Source organism: Typopeltis vanoorti, chromosome 11 (assembly GCF_054136105.1).
Source record: "Typopeltis vanoorti isolate ZY-2024b chromosome 11, IOZ_Tvanoo_1.0, whole genome shotgun sequence".
Classification (NCBI taxonomy): Eukaryota; Metazoa; Arthropoda; class Arachnida; order Uropygi; family Thelyphonidae; genus Typopeltis; species Typopeltis vanoorti.
The window spans coordinates 10,638,911-10,657,257 of record NC_143559.1 but is presented as its reverse complement, the minus strand read 5'-3'; the positions used below and the strand labels follow the sequence as shown (position 1 = coordinate 10,657,257).

Sequence of the window (18,347 nt, the reverse complement as noted above, 5' to 3'; positions counted from 1 at the left end):
ATTTTCATCTTACTCCATGTCTTCGAATTAAGAACGAAAAATCGCTGGAGTTTTAAGCATTGTATATTTGAAATACACTGCGCTGCACCACAAGTTTGAACTTTGTTTTTTCCATTCTCTCTTCCTCCCAGAAAGTGTAAAATAATTTTCTTTCGCTTGTCCTTTACTCGCCCTACAAACAGACTTCATGTAAGCGTCTTTCAGTGCACACTTCAGTTACGAACGTATTCCATGTTAATGTTATAAAATGTGTTTCATCTGATGGTATTGAATGATGAAATAGACGTATAAAATCCCAAAGCTTTATAAAGATCAGTTAATTATATTTATCATTGAAGAATTTTTCACTTTAAGTGTGTTCTACATATCATAGAGAAAATTCAGTTTACAATGGATTTAATTTTTTTTAAACGCTTTTTATTATTGTGGGAGTACGCAATTTTATTTTCCAACCCACCTCACTAACAATTCGTCTAGAAATTCTTAAAATGTGTCTTTGATTCAACTCTTATTCGCTCAAAATAAAGCCTCCTTTTACAAACTCCAATCTCAGGAAGATCGAAGTTTATCTTATTCGGTAAAGCGAACACTGTGTCCTTATCGATGTTCTTCTAGCCATTGAAATTACCAAACCCAGCGTTCTCCATCACCACCTTCGTCTCACTCATTTCCTTCGGTCTCTGCGGACCGTTTCCAGATACTTTATTCGATCTTATCTAAGTAACACATCTTAGCTTTCCGCCTTGTCCCTAAGGATTTCTAGAGGACAGATCTGCAGTTTGATTCTTATCCTTCCTTACAATGTGGCCTTCTTAGTAATCTCTTGCCTTTAACTAAACTCGTAATGTGCGATTTATGCATTTCTTGGTCATATTTGACAATTAGATTCAGTCAGTTCTTGCTGTTTTGTTTCAGTATTGCTAATAAACACATTAACTAATAAAATATTTGTAGTTTCCTTAAAAATTCACAAAAATAATTAAAGGATTAAACCACCATTTTGATAGAAAAACGTGTTAATCTTAAAATCAGTCGACAAGTTTAGCTTCCAGAAGTATAGTCGCCAATAATATATACCATTTTTGTGGATTTTTGGAATTTTTTTCCCTTTCAAGTCGAATTATGACAGACACATTCAATGTTGTCTATTTTCAGAAATGGGAATTTCGCTTCGGAAATCGAGAAACGCTATTACGACAGTTTGTCTCTTTCAAACTCCACAATATTTTGAACACTTTGGAAAATTTCTCAAAATAAATTTTTCATTTTAAATTTAACCAGAGAAGAAAGGAAGGCATTTCATTATGAATGTGTTTCAGGCATGGTAGGCCTTGACAACCATATTTCTTCTTATAAACTGGCAAGTCTGAATTAGTCAGGCGTGTAAGATTTCGATAAATCACTAAACGACTCTAAAGCAGGATACTGAGGCCATCGACTGGCTGTGAAAATCTGTTTTGTCTCGCCAAGTTACCAGTGATTTATCGTTTGAGCCCATTGGCAAGACCCTATTTGTCTTCCGCTTTAGTCGCTATACTAAACCGTTATATCTAAAGAAGCTTCTCGCTCGCCATTTTTATCCCTTTCCTCGCCTATAAGTCTGCTCAAATTAATACATATTTTTTTTAAGTGTACAAAGTGTAGAGAGAAGTGAGCTTAGAGAAGTCAACATTCAGTTAAATTATAGTAATGTAAATAAGTGATTTGAAATAAAGATAACTATTTTGACAACTTGTGTTTCGGTTTTACACTTTGGTGTCTCCACAGTTGTTTATTTAGCAACAGAAATCTTTGATAATATAAAGCAGACCGAATTTAATATATAATAATAGAAGGAAGCCGCCCAAAATTGTAAAAACGTTATAAAACCTTGTTAGCATTGTTTATCCCATTAAAAATGAAATAAGCTTAACTATTCATCGTATAATCTTGATTATTGGGAGTGATGGGAAAAACTTACGAATATTGCGCAGTGTTTGATTGTTAAATTACATTCTAGTTATCGTGATCTCAAACAAAATTCCTATGACTATTTTAAAAAAATAAGTAAATAATAATGCAAGTTCAGATATTTTAATTTTAGAAACTAGTTTCAAAATAAATGTTTTTTCGAGACCATATTTGATTTGATTTTTGCTACTCCATATGTCCTTAAAAAAATCCTATGGAGTATCAATGAGCGCCTGTGTAAATGACATTTACACCCATAGCACTAGACCTCCCTAAGTAAGAAGGACCGTTACGAGTTCAATTCCAGTCGACAACGTTTCTGAATCTTTCTTTGACCGGATTCCGAGTTAGTCGATCTCTGATACGGACACGTTTTTCTTTTCAGCAAAATTTTTAACTCCGCATTCCAAGAAAACTGACCGTAGAACTCATCCCATTATAGACAATAATACGCGTGTTAGGATTTGAGCTACAATGTGGAGTGGCCCTAGTTCTAACTCTGTGGTACGCTTTTTTCCGAAAGCCTTGGTTCATGCATAGCTTGGACTCACTGTTACTGAAGACTGACAGAGAGAGTTTAGCTGCTCATCAAACTTCTAAAAGTTAGAGCTAGTTGGTCTCCCCACCCCCCAGACTCCCTCTGGGGGAATCAGAGACATTAAGTGATTTGGAGTAGCGAGTGCTGTACTTAATATAAAGTAATTGTAAGCTGGAATGATTTAGCGCTTCTGTTATTCAAGGATATATGGCACTGGATTAAGTAGATTGGGAGTTACGACCGAAAAAGATGAAAAAGATATCTGTAAGAAGAGTGAACATAAAAGAAAAATTGATTCGTTACTTGGTGAATATAGAAAAAATAAAGTAAGCACCTTGAAGCTACTTTAGTCAGTCAACAAAATATTATTGAGAAGAAATGCGAGCTTAATGAATTAGGATGTGTGTAATTTTACACTGGTAGAAGTAATTGCGGTAATCACGTGACCTTAAACAGGTGTATCAAAAACGCAAACTTTCTTTTTTACAAAAGAAAGCAACGTGCAAATTTATATAAACAGCAAATTTCTTGATTATTATGTACTGGCAATGAACGCATACGTGTATAAAGCTGTAATATAGATATGACGGTTTGATGCTCATTGATAGAACTGATGTTTCTTTTTCCATGTTAGGAACATGTTAGGTAATTTATGTAGTTTGGAAGCTCTAATACTGACGAAGATTTATTTCTGAAAACGAGGGGAGTACTGGTGTCTGAGAGATTCTGGTCAGGAAGATAAAAAAAAAAGGTGTGATAACACATGGTAGTGTAAACATACGGTTTTAAGACTGGTGTAAGGGGACTGATACTACAGAGAAAGTTATCTCTGTATTTCCATAGTTTTCACTGCATTATTGATGAATGATAATAGTGCTGCATTTTGTTTTATTTACTTGTGTTATGAACATCGGATCATAGTTATTTGAAATTTAAAATTATCAGATTAACATTTTGATAAAGATTATTCATAAGGAGTCTTCTGAAGTACTTGGAAAGAAAATAAAATATTAAAAAATACATTAAAAACTTGGAACAGATATAGAACATGAAATAAAGGAGAAACATAGCATACAAATCATGCTTTCAAAAACAAAGGAAACAGAAGAAATATACAAAAACAAAAGGAATATAGCTAAAACCCCATAGTAAATGAAAGCTCATCAAGATCCTTTGGACAAATTTATTAATAAAATAGAAGAAGATTATACATAGAAAACAAGACATAGCATACAAAATATTAAGGAAATTGAACAATGAAGAAAGATGTACGGCACAAATCAAAGGATAGAACATTATAAGAATTTATGGTATAATCCACATTTTTAATAGAAAAATAACAATGAAGAAATCAGCACCGATGTGGAACCAGTTAGATTGGAAGAACTAAAAGAAACAAAAGTATCAAAAATAAAAAAATAAAATAAGCTGGATTAGATGGCATAAACACAAATCTTTGGAAATATGGTGGAGAATATTTACATCACAGATTCTTCAAGTTATTTCTTAACTGTCGGAGAAAATGTGAGGTTCCATCAGATTGGTCAAAATCGAAAGTTATATTTATGAAATAGAAGTAGGAATTACAGAGGAATAAGTTTATTAAATATAGGTTACGAAATTTACAGTAAAATTATAAATAAAAGATTTAGAAATATCGCAAACAATCTCCTCTCAAAAGAACAAAACGGTTTCAGACGATATTCATGTTTTAAAAGAAATTATTTAAAAAAGATGAGTTTAATTTAATTATCCTTTATAGATTACGAGAAAGATTTTAGATAAAATACAGAGGAAAAATGATGGAATATAATGAAAAAACAAAGATATCCTGTACATACATTTAATACAAGATATACAAAGTTTATATAAAGACACAAAAATAAAATTCCAATTAGGTGGTAAATTAACAAAAGAGATTCAAATTAATCAAGACAGGGATGTAATTTATCTCCTACTCTAGTCAATATATAACAGTATATTGATCAGATTATAAAAAGATGGCAAACAGTAAAACAAGGTATGTAGTTAACCAGAAATACTGTTATAAATACAACGCTGCATGCAGATGATCAAAAATCAGTTTATGGATTAAACAAAATAAGTCAACATTACAATTTTAAGATTTTGCAAAAGAATACAAAAGTCATGCTATTGAAAGGTCGAGATCATGTTAGATAAAAAAACAATCATATAAAATAAAATAATAGAACAAGTGACAGTTTAATTATTTAGGCTGCATAATAACATATAGAAGACAAAGATATAGATGATAAAATAAAAAAGTAAACAGTTGAGAAATATGCTGTGTGGTTAGCGCAAAAAATAATCTACCTCCTAACATTGAACGTAAGGACTTTTCTTAAACCAGGAAAGACCAAATTGAGGGAAAAAGAGCTAGAGAGGATTAACAGATGTAATAGATTTTGCCGAAACATACTGGCTAGGAGAAGGTGTTGTAAATTTGAAGAATGGAAAACTATTATACTCAGGAGGAGAAGATAATATTCACAGATGAGGAGTGTAATATTAGTCAGTAATCGCTTGCAGAACAATTAGATACTTTCTACCAGCAGCTACAGGACCTTGTTGACAACACAAACTAATAGGACATCCTAATAGTAATTGGAGACTTCAACGCCGACGTTGAGAGATTTACACCAGACATGAAATGTCTGGTGTAAATGATGGGCAAATTTGGAGTGGACGAGAGAATCGAAAGACTGCTGGAATTCTGTGAACATAACAATCCATTCATCTCAGACACCACGCTTTTCCATAGACCATCACCCAAATACACATGAACATCTCCAGATAGTCTGGTTAAAAATTATATTGATTATATTCTGATAACAAAACAATAACGGTACGTCTTTAATCCAAAATGTCAGAACACTAAAGAAAGCAGATTTTGATTCTGACCATGAATTACTAACCGCAAAAATTAAGTTGAAATTTAAAAATGGCAACCCAAAGACCTAATCAATATTATTAATCTACCTATATAAAACAACTGCAAAAACATAATAGTAACAGAGTTAAAGAAAATAGGAATGTAGAAAGCATGAGAAATGGGCAGAGCAGTTATGTTTAATGCTGCAAGAAAAACATTGGTAGAAGAATTAGAGCAAATAGCGAGTGGATAACCACAGATATTTCGGAAACCTAAGGAGGAAAAAAGAGCTGCAAAACATACTTTCAACAGAGAAACTGTAGAGGAAAATAAGCAACATTATAAAAAACTGAAAAACAAAATACACAAAATGTGCAGATCTGCCAAAAATGCTTGGTCCGAAGAAAGCAACAATGTGTGAAGAAGCCAATAAAAGAATGAAAGCAAGACTGTATATTAAATTATAACAGAATTAACAAAACACCCTAAAACTGACTACTAAAATGAAACATAAAATTAATATCGAAACTTGAGCAATTCAAAAGATTAAAAAAAATTGGAAAGAATATACCAGCTACTCTTCCGGAGGCAACAACACTGCCGAAATACAAACGAAGACACAGAAAGAGACAAATGAACTCATCTAAGTCACCTGGGTATGATGAACGTCCTACTGAATCGTGGAACTGTGGTGGTGTAGCAGCCAGCAGTTTCTTTCTTGAATTTTTTAACCAAATACTATATACTAGTGAAATTTCAGATGACTGGAAGACATGTATCATAGTACCAATTTTCAAAAAGGGAGATAAACCAAAATATGAAGATTATAGACCCATAACATTCTTAAATCATAGCAATGTCTTGACGCGCATCTCACAAAATAGAATCCAGACTTTAATGAATAAGACAATAGGAGAAGATCAAGCAGGCTTCAAACCTGGAAGACTACTATAGGCCATATTTTTACAGTTGGTATCCCGGCTGAAAAGTACTTGGCACCAATTTACCTATATATTACAGTTTTACTGCCTTAAAACAAGCATTTGATTCCATTGATCGGAATAAAATAATAAACATTTTAAAATCTGTGATTCAGAAATGCAAACCTTTATTCTGAATTATTATAAAGATACTAAAGCAATCTTCAAATTTAATAAAACAAAAACAGACAAATTCAGAGTAGAAAAAGAAGTCATGGAGGGCTGCCCACTCTCACCAAGTTTATTTACTATCTGTCTGGAAGAAATGTGCAAATCCATAGGTGAAGAACCAGGTCTACAAATAAATGGAACGAATATCAATCACATCAAATATGCAGTCAATATTATTATCCTTGCAGAATCTAAAGCACAATTGGAAAAATAAATAAATAAAAATGTTAAATGAAGAGCGCAAACTTTTGGAATGAAAATCAATCTAAGCAAAACTAAAACAACGAAAATAGAAAGAGATGAGAAAAATATTTCAATAAACTTAGAAAATCACATACTTGAACAAATAAAGCAATTTGCATATATTTTTACTCTCATTACTCAAAACCTTGATAACACAAAAACAGTAAAATACAGGTTTAACAAAGGGTTAATATGCATAAATTAAACAAAATATGTAAAATATTTCTGCATTAACTCCACTATTATTTATTTCTGTGAGACCATAGCCATCCAAAGATGCATAAAGTTTTACCAGTGGAGAAACATATACTTAGCTGAACACCAGTTGAAGTCTGGGATTAATTGTATATCATTCAGGGATCAAACCGATGCGCGTTAATGAGAATATGGCGTTTGGAAGAATGACATCAGCCTTAAAGGAAGGGGGATTCTTTTCCATCCCCAAGAAAATATGGTTAATATTGCGGCCCAAAAGAATAGTATAAGTTTTATTCAGACAACGATTTAATTTTAGATAAGCGACAAAATGTATGTCTTTGGCTAACAGATGGTTTTCACCGCGCGGTTTGAAACTACCTCCACCATCCTGATGAGTGCCGTGAAATGGCTCGAAAAAAATGGCACTTGTCTCTAAGAGCAGGTTTTCCGGACTATGCAACTCTTACCCAACTACGATGCTAATGTACTATTGATTTAAAAACTTGGGTGGAATGAAAATCGCTTTTGCACTCATTACTGGACAACTTAATGGTTATGAAGACAACGACATGGCTTTATCTCAAGAAGTCATCCTTAATGCTAGGCAAAACAAGAGACAAGTTTCTTATTTAGCTTACGTGTTTATATTTTATGTTTTGTGATGCACTATTCACCATCATAGTTTCATTGCATATTTGTGTATTATGTGGGATAATTTCATAAATACATATCATACTTATAAGTGAACTTAGTGTTAAAGAAGCGAAAGTTGGCTGCATCTTAGAACGGATTAATTTACTCCTTTTTTATAAGTATTATATTATGCTGCTTTTATGGTATTTCTCAACTTTTAGAGGGAATTTTCATTCTCAAATATGTAAGGTAAGAGGCCGCTTCGAAATTGCAACCAACTTCCTCTTATTTTAATAATTGGCTCACGGTTTTACATATGATATGATGTGCGACGGTAAAACAATAGACAAATAAATAATTGAAGAGTGTGATCGTTAGCAGTGTCTATGGCATTCTCTCAAAATGTGTCTGAGGAGCGAGCAATCCCAATTTCCTTTTACTCTGATGAGGATGAATTTCTTAGGCATCTTTAAACAGTGTAAGAAGCAGCGGTATTCCAAATTAGGAGACCTGTAGAACTGTGTCTGCAAAGAACGCGACTTCCCATCCTATAATCCTCCTTCAATTTTGGCTAACTGCGGGGTAATTCTCAGATCATGAAAAATGTAATGAATAATTATTCCAAATTTTAGAGAAATTTGTTTAGCTATTAGTTTAACTTTTATCATTCCTAAGAAATAAGTATATTCCAAATTCGGTCGAAATTTATTGAACAGTGCCACCTGTCGAGTAGGAGGAGGAGACACAAAGAGAGAAAACTTGCTGATTTGGCGTTTTTCACTACTCTCGAAGTGCTCCTCCGTTAATTGAATTTTAAATTCAGTTAATAGAAATTGTTGAAGATGACTTCTGTCAAAGATGTTATCTTCAAGAATGTCCTGTTAAAGATGACTTCTGTCGATTGAAAGGAGCAAACCGAGGATACCCTCTTAGAGCTGAATTTTGATAGGTTTAATTTTGGCCCTAATGATTGTTATAATGAGATAAGTTACTAACTTGCTACATAACCGTCTTAGAATCACTGCTGTGGCACGTAATCCATTTGGTATGAAAAAATCATAAATGCATCTCTTTGAAGATCCCTTTATATGTAATAGCTTCATTTAGTGGTAGGAATCAACAGAATTTATAAATACTTAAACGAGAATCTACTTAAATGCAATTTTAAATCTCCCATTAAGATTTAAGAACTTCATTGCGTCAGATATTGAGAAAACGTGCTATCACATGATAATGAATACTTTCATAAAGTGCTTGTACCGACGTCTAATTATGTACGAAAGTCCGAGATTCTCCCTTTTTTAAGGGTGCTATATCGTACAAAGAAAGTGCTCGTAAGTTATGGAGTAATCGTCCCTTGAAATATTTCTGCAGAAAAATGGGAGGCGCTTCTAGAAGATGTAAGATAGCATAGCGACCTTAATGGAGCACGCGCTTATTATGGCTTGCATTCGAAGGATACAAACAGTGACACAGCTGACTAATCATCCTTCTGGATGTTTTGACATAGGCACGTCCTACACTGTAGTATCCCGAACGTGAAACAATCCCATCAATGTGCGAAATGCACGCGAAGTAAATAACGAGCCACAGCCGTGTTTGCAGTCCTGAGTGCTTTCCGTCCCAGTTGGAAACTTACAGAGCGAATGAGAAAGCATACAATTCAAGATTTAGTGCATTACGTGCAAATTTGTGCTTGGTTGCTGCTAGTCTACCCTGAACAAACTCACTAATATTCTAGTGCAGAAATACAATAATAAATATTACTATTAATGTTAGCTTTTTTATGTATCGTTATATGAAATTGTAACTCACACACGCATTTAATAAATGAACTGTTCATGCTGGATTTTGAATACATAATTTGTTAATTAAAAATGAATCGATTTTTACAGCGGATTCAGATCCCACACATTCAATCAATCAATCACAGATTCATTTTCAAATTTATTTGCTGCGTTTCTGACCAGCACGACTTCTCTAGCCGAAAGTATATCTTCGATGTCAACTTCTATGGACTCATTTCTGTCCTATTCCTAGCACGGTTACTGCACAAAACGAGCAACATCCTCATGAGAGCGAATTCATTTGCGATAAAGTTGTCATAAATATCACTGTGGGGATGTTGTTTCCGAATAGCAATGCAGTTTTACATTCCACGTGAAGTTCTTTCCCAAGCTAATGTTATTTCTATAATTTTATTCTAGTGGTTTATGTGCAAAGTGACGAACAGGAATATCGCCTTACCCGTTACCTGATGTCCAACTATGATCCTGCCGTCCGACCTTCGCAAGACTCCGGTCAAGCTGTGCGCGTGCTCTTTGACCTCTCGTTACATCAAATAATCGATGTGGTAAGCAAATATTCAGTTCTTCCAACATTCCTGAATGTGAGCCCATCCAGCGTCTTAATTTTGCTTCTATCTGTTCGATTAAATTAATGCAATTCCACTTAAAAATCGGTAATGAGATTCATGGGGAAAAAGTAGAATTCGAAGTAAACTAATATTTCTATCTTAAGGAAGTAGATTAAATGATTTGCGATGTTAGCGAGTGGTTTCTTGTATGTGATATGCAAATTAGGAAATATCGATCGTTGAGATAAACCAAACCAGTGAACCTGCCCTTGTTTGTCAGTCGCCATTTAAACGCATAAATAGCTGTACTCCTAATGTACAAATTAAGTTGCACATTTTTCAATATTTGATATTGTACAAAAACTAAATTTGTATTATGCCAAAGTTTTTTTATCAGCGACATTCATAAAACTCAAAGTAGTGCACACGGAATGGTGAGTTATAATTTTTGCCGGGTGGACGAGGGTGGATTGGAGCCATCCAAGTTGAGACTCAAAGCAATAGCTCTTCAACTTTGAGGTTCAATCGTCGCTCCAGAATTTTCATGGCATTACTTAGATACGGAAAATGCATAAATATCCCAGCAGTCACACCATAATTTGATTGGTGAGTTCGCTGTTTTGAAGATTATATTATTACATACAATAATTTACTTCTTGGTTATAATTAATATCCTCAAACAAAATTGTTTTTATAATCATTAAGTGTAACAATAAGTAACATGAATTAGAATTAATTTACATTTTTTTTTACTTCCAGTAAGTCTCTTAGAGAATTATGAGCGATTCCTTCATTTTCTATTTCTGCACTTAATACGCTAAAAATAATTAATAACAGTTGCAAAGCTCAAAAATTGTCACCTGTTAATTTTTTATATATATTCCCAGTTTTTTTATAAATAAAATTTCGTTTATTTCTAAAATACATTTTAAGTGCATTATTTTTCGATACAGTAATCTCGGTTATTATAGGAGTGTTCCTTCTATGGCTGCGCACAGTAATTGTCCAGCTTGTAATCTGCATGAAGACGCATTCATCTTCACAAACAGAAAATCGTAGGAAATAGTAGTGCACAGATTAGACATGAAAGATAGAAATACAATGTTTGATAGGGATAAGTTTGATCATCAAAATAACAGTCGTCTAGTCGTTCATTTCTTTAACTTAATCTAAATGCATTTTTAAGTAGGTTGTTATTAATATTATGATTTCAATGTGATATCTTGTCTTTATATGGAAAAGAGAAAGTCGATATATGATATCTCAATGAAATTCGAGCATCGCTATAACTTAAGGTATTGGGCTGGTTAATGCCCACAAATTCTATTTTAAGTTCACATCTGTTTTACAACTAAAAGGTATTTCTTTTATATTCGCAAATTAATTTTAAGTGTTTGCCTGACTAACAACTTAAACTTTCAGGAGGAATTTGAATTTAATTTAATCTGGTCAACACAATGCACAATCCCATTGCGTTTATTTTAATATATTTCCTTATTCCTTAGGATGAAAGGAACCAAATACTGACTACAAATTGCTGGGTAACACAGGTAAGTGGTTTCTGTTATCTAATGCTTATTGCGTGTTATTTGGTTGTTTTTATAAAAGAAAGAAAAAAAGACGATACTGTTTGATGAGGCAAAATTCACCTGCTTAATTTTGGTACAAAGTAGATTAAGGTACCACTGTAGTATTACACGTTTTTATTTGTGACATCAGTGAAGCTTTTAATTCCACTAGATGATACACAGGATTAAAGTCAGACCGTTGTCTTCCGTTGACAAATATAAGTTATTCAGCATATTGTTCTATGAAACACATTACTTAAACGTTTATTTTATAACTGTTCAAAATATTAGATTTTCTGATAATTGTAAAATTATCACCTCATCATCATCATTATCTAATTCCTGATATCTCTCCTAGGAAGGGGGGGGTGTACAGGATATTATGAAAGTACTACATGAAAAGTTTACATTATTACTAACTTTCTCTTGAGAGTTTTCCTCCAAATGAATCTGTTGTTTGCCACGACTCCAATATTAACAGTATTATATTTCTCTTCTCTAAGGCACTTCTTATCTATCAATCTATCTAAAGCTTAGTCTTCCTCGGGGACTTTTTCCTACCATCCTGATAACAAATACCTTTTTTGCTAACCTTTCCTCACCCACTCTGTTTAAGTGATGACCATAAATGCGGCTGCATATGATCTGCTCACACACTCTTGAATGCCAACAATATCAAGTTCTTTCTTAATATCCTCAATTTTAATTCAGTTCTGACATTGATTCCATCTGGTCACTCCTCTAATTTTTCTCAGAACTGTCGTATCTGTTGTCTTCAGTCTTTGATGAAGTGTTTTATTTCTAACGTAGCTCTCAGATCCATAAGATAAAATTGGTTTGAACATTGTCTTGTATACAGCTGCCCCTAAGTGTTTTGATTAAATTCTCTCTTACGACATAAAAATTGATTCGAAGCTCTTCAATGCGTTTTGTTTATTATGTTGTCTGTTTCCATATATAATTTGACATATCCAGTAAACATTGTGCCTAAATATCTGAATTTCTTTGTGTTTCTATATGTTCTATACCCAGATCTCACTCAGGATACAGTTGATGCTTTCAATGTTCTGTCTATTTTCATAATTTGTCTTTTTACTGCTGATTTTCATGCCAAATTTATTACAGCAGTTATTCACTTTAGTTAGGAAATCCTAGATTTGTATTGGATATATATATATATATATATATATATATATATATATATGTAGAAAGTATTTTTACCTTGGGTATAAATATGTTAAAGATACCAAGTAATTTTAAGCCTGGTTTTACTCCATTTCCCAAGTAAGCAAACAGACTAAAAGTCAAGTTTTTAACATATTTATACCCAAGGTAAAAATACTTTCTACATTTATATCTCCTCCAGAGATTTTTATTTAATAAGGTTAAAACACCTTATGGTAACTTGTTTTGGCGAAATACTTACAAGCTCTGTACTATTAAATCTTGGTATTTCTAATTCTAGCCTAGCTCCCACTGACGAGACCTCAATAAAGGTCGAAACCGGTCTGGGTAGTGGCCCCTTGCCTTTAATACAAAACATCATACATCCCCTTCTTGGAGATGTGTTTTGGCATTAAGGATAAATATTAAGATTAGTGATCGGAGCTTGTTCCACCTTTTCCACGAGTTGCCCTGGTCCCGCACTACCTGTGGGATCAGTTAGACTTGCATCAATTGCAGACGCAAACTTGACTTTTAGTCTGTTTGCTTACTTGTGAAATGGAGTAAAACCAGGTTTAAAATTACTTGGTATCTTTAACATATATATTTAACATATATATATATATTTATATATATATATATATATGCATGCTCTGTGCAAGACCACCCTTGTTGTAAGATTGTTCCGCTTTGTCCATCTGAAGCTTACAGGCGAAGACAGGAGAGGAGATGTGTATTATTACTGTCTTTAACTGTCCAATAGGCAGATATCGATAGAAAACTTTGCAGAATGTCATGTCTGCTCTGGAGATTAACGAGCGGGCATGACGTTCTGTAACAAAGATCGCGTCGTCTCTGGGACACACCGAGAGACATGGCCAAAAATATGCTACTAATGACAGTGATTTAATAAAAATTTAAATATCTTTACATAAATTTCGCCGAGAAACATTTGTGATCGGAACGTGGGATGTTAACTCGTTATATCGAAGTGGCCAACTTAGGATATTGCAAAAAAGAACTTGTAATATATTAGAGATCCATAATTAGCATATGATGGATCTCTAATATATTACAGAAGATGGCCAGAATGTGGAGAAATAACAGCAGAGGAAGTAATATCTTTTTTCTTTACTCAGACACTCCTAAAGGATGCCAAGAGGAAGTTGGTTTTCTGATCTAGAAATAATATCAATAATAATAATAATACCATTCACATATCTGAAGTCTACTACTTCAAAGATGTGAATGGCAAACTTTTGTTGCGGAAGTATCATTAAAGTGTAATCACCAGATATGTATATATAATACAAGTAAATGCACCAACTACCTCATACAATGATCAGGAAGTGAACATCTTTATGATCAAATGACTAGCGTAATTGAAACATACTATAATGAAATTTTAAGAATGCAAGGAGACTGGAATGAAAAAAAAAATCAGAAGACATTTTCTCACTTTTATTGGCCCTGTTGGACGAGGAGATGACGGGGGTGGAGGATATGCAACTGATAGAATTTTCTTCGCATAACGTTCTCACCATAACCAACACACTTTTCCACATAAAGGATCACTATATGTATCTCACCAGATGGAAGGACCAAGAACCAGATTCATTACAATGACATAAAATCTAAATATAAAACCTGTATAAACTCAGCAAGAACTAGAACCTACCGAGGCGTGTTGATATTCGAAGTAACCATAATTTAGTTATATCAACATTTATATTGAAATTAGTATTTAAATTCATAAGAAAATAAGAAGACAAAGGTTTATCAATATGCACTCAAATTATGTATTAAGGAACTGTTTAACACTTTCATTGCCAAGCTTAAAATTGGAATTTCGTGTGGTGGCCAATTTTGTTTTATTTTTTTTTTATTTAGTTAGCGTCCGCGCGGTTAGCCTAGTGGCTTTGCGCTTCGCAACCATATGTCTGGGGAAGGAGTGTCCTAGGTTCGATTCCCGTCCACGACGTGAGGAGCTTAAGGCTCTTCCTCAGCCATAGCCAAGTTAGCCGGTCTTGGGCGTGGGCAGCAGGGTTTTTTCCGCCAGTTTATCTGGGGTTTTTCATCCCGCAAGCAGGCAAACCGACCCCGTGAACATACAGGTTACAGTCATAAATACTTACGGCAAGGAAGGCAACGGGAAACCACCTTGCTCATAATCATCTCTCCCTAGAATGGTAGCATATAGCTACCCTCCCGCGGCCGTACGGCAGATGGGAACCAGAAGATTTAGTTAGCGACGTCCACGCGATAACGCGTTATCGGCCGTTAGGTGAGAACTCGCATCGCGCGATATCGCGTGATTGGCAATGAACGTGTTAAAACGAGTATTGTACTCCCGCTTTCCGAAATCCCTGTTGATTTTCCTGACCCTGATGCCACTTACCAACTGAAAATATTCTCAAAAGAGAATGCTATGTCAGCATATCTTGGATTACAAGAAGAACTAGAGTTCTTAGATCAGCATAGCAGATTAAGGCTAATTCGAAACATTGAGAAAACAACGATCAATATGAATGATATGAGCAGACTGATTAAAATGGAGGCGAAGCTTGCAAAAAACAGGTGGTCATCGAAAGAATTCCAAATGAAATGAGAATAGACTTCAAAAGAATAACCGAATAACCTGAGATACCATATAATTAAGAAATTAAAAGCTTTTTTGTCTATTTTGCTCATAATAGCTGGATAATTCAGGATCAGGATGTAATCAGTATTTAATGATCATGAAAAAACATTGAAAGGATGATGTGAATATTCAAGTAAGCTATTCAAAAAGGTTGCTGGCTTGGATCATCTAAATTTAAAAGGAATTGTTCAATAACAGCGAACCGTGATTAGTCTACACTCAGAGAAGAAGTAGAATGAGCTACATTAAGACCAAAAAAACAGGGAAACAAAAACACGAGAATTTACAACGCAGTGTCAGTGTGTTTCCAGCATGTGTGGAAGAGGAATCTGGCTAAACATTTGGCGCACATTATTCTTATTACCTTCAAAAAAGGAAACCGCAAAAGGTGAAATAATTTTAGGACAGTTGAAAAGAACCTTATTGTCCATCCAAGCAAAGATATTTGTAGATATCCTACATGAATTAAAGTAAAGATGAAATCAAATTCTAACACTTTCAGATGGATTTAGAAAGACCAACGGTACAACAAACCTTATATTGACGGACTCCATATCATTTGAGAAAAATACATAGAACATAAGTAATGTGTCAAAATTTATTGATCTACAAAAAGACTTTGCTTCTGTTTGGCATAATGCCTTCTGAAAGATTCTACAGCACTATGGAATACATAGCCAGTGATACAGTTGCTTTAATCCCTGTACCCATCTTCTGACATGGTGGTTGAAATTATAGGAAATATAACACCCACTTCCTAGTGGAGCATGAACTGAGGCAGGGGTGCTAAATAGCGAAATATCACCAGAGTTATTTAATTGCTTCCTAGAATATGTTGTAAATGGAGCTGCGGACATGTGTGATATAGGAGTGCTAGTAGAAGGAAGAAGAATAAACCATCTAAATTTTCTGAATGTATTGATGATATCTGCTAACGGAAAACAAATCAGATCTCGGTATAAGACCGGCTAACTCACCTTTCGTCGGAAGAGACCAAATAAAGGTTCCTCATGTGACGGGAATCGAACGAACCCAGGTCTTTCAGACCAAAGGGGATTCGTCTATATCGACAGAGTTATGGAGAGTACAAATTAGATCACACTCTTAAAAATACGGCTTAATCATAAATAATAAAAATAAAAAACAACAAATATCTGTGCTTCTCTGGATATGCTTTAGCACAAACTGAAAAAAAATCTTGCTCGAGTTGAAAATAAATTTAGAGACGTTGATCAGTTCTTCTACGTCGAAAATATATTAATAAAGACGGAAGACTAAGTTAGGATATCACAACGAAAATTGCGAAAATAACAACAGTTTTCTCCAAAATAAAACCTTTGTTGCCAGATAACACATTTACACTAGCCTCATCGACACGCTCGTTAATTCAGTACTCCTGTACAGAAGGGTAAACTTGGATCCTCTTAAAAGAGGGTAATAAAGAGGTTACTAGTATATGAAATGAGTGGTATAATGCTATCCTAAAAATACCAGAAGTGAGGCAAAGAAACACTTCTCTCTTTCCGATGCAGGTTATCATAACAAATATTTGAAGAAAAACCTCATATGCCGGCTTGGCCATATCAACATATATAATAGCACTTCCAGTGCAACTCCTTGAAGGTCTTATTCCAGGAACTAAGAAAAGAGAAAGACTTAGAAAAAACTGTGTGTGTACACACACACACACACACACACACACACACACACACACACACACACACACACACACACACACACACACACACACACACACACACACACACACACACACACACGAGGTGTAGCTATTAAATAATGAGACTGGTTGCAATTGTACAACTTAATTGTTATCCCTTCAACATACTCCCCCTCCTCTATCTATACACCGCTGCATACGAATTTCCATTGTTGTAAGTCATCAGGTGTTATCTGCTTCAGTTGCGCTGCCGTTTTCTCCTTTACCTCATCCACGGACTGAAAATGGGAAACAGCGGAGCTGGACTTGCAGGAGAAGATCATCACATGTCATGAGACATGGATTTTCCAGTACGATCCAAAAACAAAGAGACAATGGATGCACTGGAAAACTCCCCCCGTCACAGAGGATGAAAAAAGCAGGAATAAGCAAGTCAGAACTGAAGGCAATGCTGTTTTTTTGATATCAATAGCGTGGTAATGGTTGAATGGGTACCAGAGAGTCAGACAGTTAACCAACATTATTACCATGAGGTTCTCGCCAAGCTAAGAGAAGGAGTGAGGAAGAAGAGACCCGGTCTGTGGAAGAATAACGCTTGGATTCTTCATCAGGACAAAGCTCCAGCCCACAGTGCACTGTCTGTAAAGCAGTAACTGGCTGATAAGAAGATCCGTGTTGGACCACCCACCTCTCAGCGAACTTAGCTCCATGTGACTTTTACTTTTTTCCAAAGTTGAAATGCGCATTGAAGGGCACCCATTTTCAGTCGGTGGATGAGGTAAAGGAGAAAACGACAGTGCTACTGAAGCAGATAACCTGATGACTTTCAGCCCTGCTTTCAACAATGGAAAATTTGTATGCAACGGTGTATAGTATGTTGAAGGGGATAACAATTAAGTTGTACAATTATAATAATAAACCACACTTTTGCAACCAGTCTCGTTATTTAATAGCCACAGCTCGTCTGGAATGGGGCTTAATTTACGAAGCTTGAACGTTAAGAGCCTGAGTTCATTGCGACATTTCTTCTTAATGTGATCTATATAGATGATGAATAACAGTGGAAATAATGTGCCCCCTTGTGTCATACATGCTTTTACATCGAACTCAGCTTAATTAGTCGGGTAGTTAGCGTATCAACTCTTTAACTAACAGAATACGGATTCGAATCTTACCTTGGGCATGGATGTTTTTGATTATTTTATTGACAGGAGATAATTTCTCTTGGTAGAGATCACCTCTCCTATTATTACAGGCTTGAAGTGGCTTGAAAAAGTTTTGTTTGGTCTCGAGCAGGGATTCCGGACTATAGAAAATAATAATAATAAACATAC

The 18,347-nt window shown here is 34.6% G+C and overlaps 1 protein-coding gene across 2 annotated transcripts in view; it reads left to right on the top strand.

Moving 5' to 3' along the window:
- LOC150101300 (neuronal acetylcholine receptor subunit alpha-10-like) overlaps positions 1–18,347 on the top strand; it is a 337,428-nt gene that overhangs the window by 286,429 nt on the left and 32,652 nt on the right. For both annotated transcript variants that reach the window (XM_090399841.1, XM_090399840.1), the window contains 2 exons: positions 9,814–9,959; positions 11,468–11,512. In XM_090399841.1, coding sequence (XP_090255967.1) covers positions 9,814–9,959; positions 11,468–11,512 — 191 coding nt within the window. The remainder of the gene's footprint in view (positions 1–9,813; positions 9,960–11,467; positions 11,513–18,347) is intronic.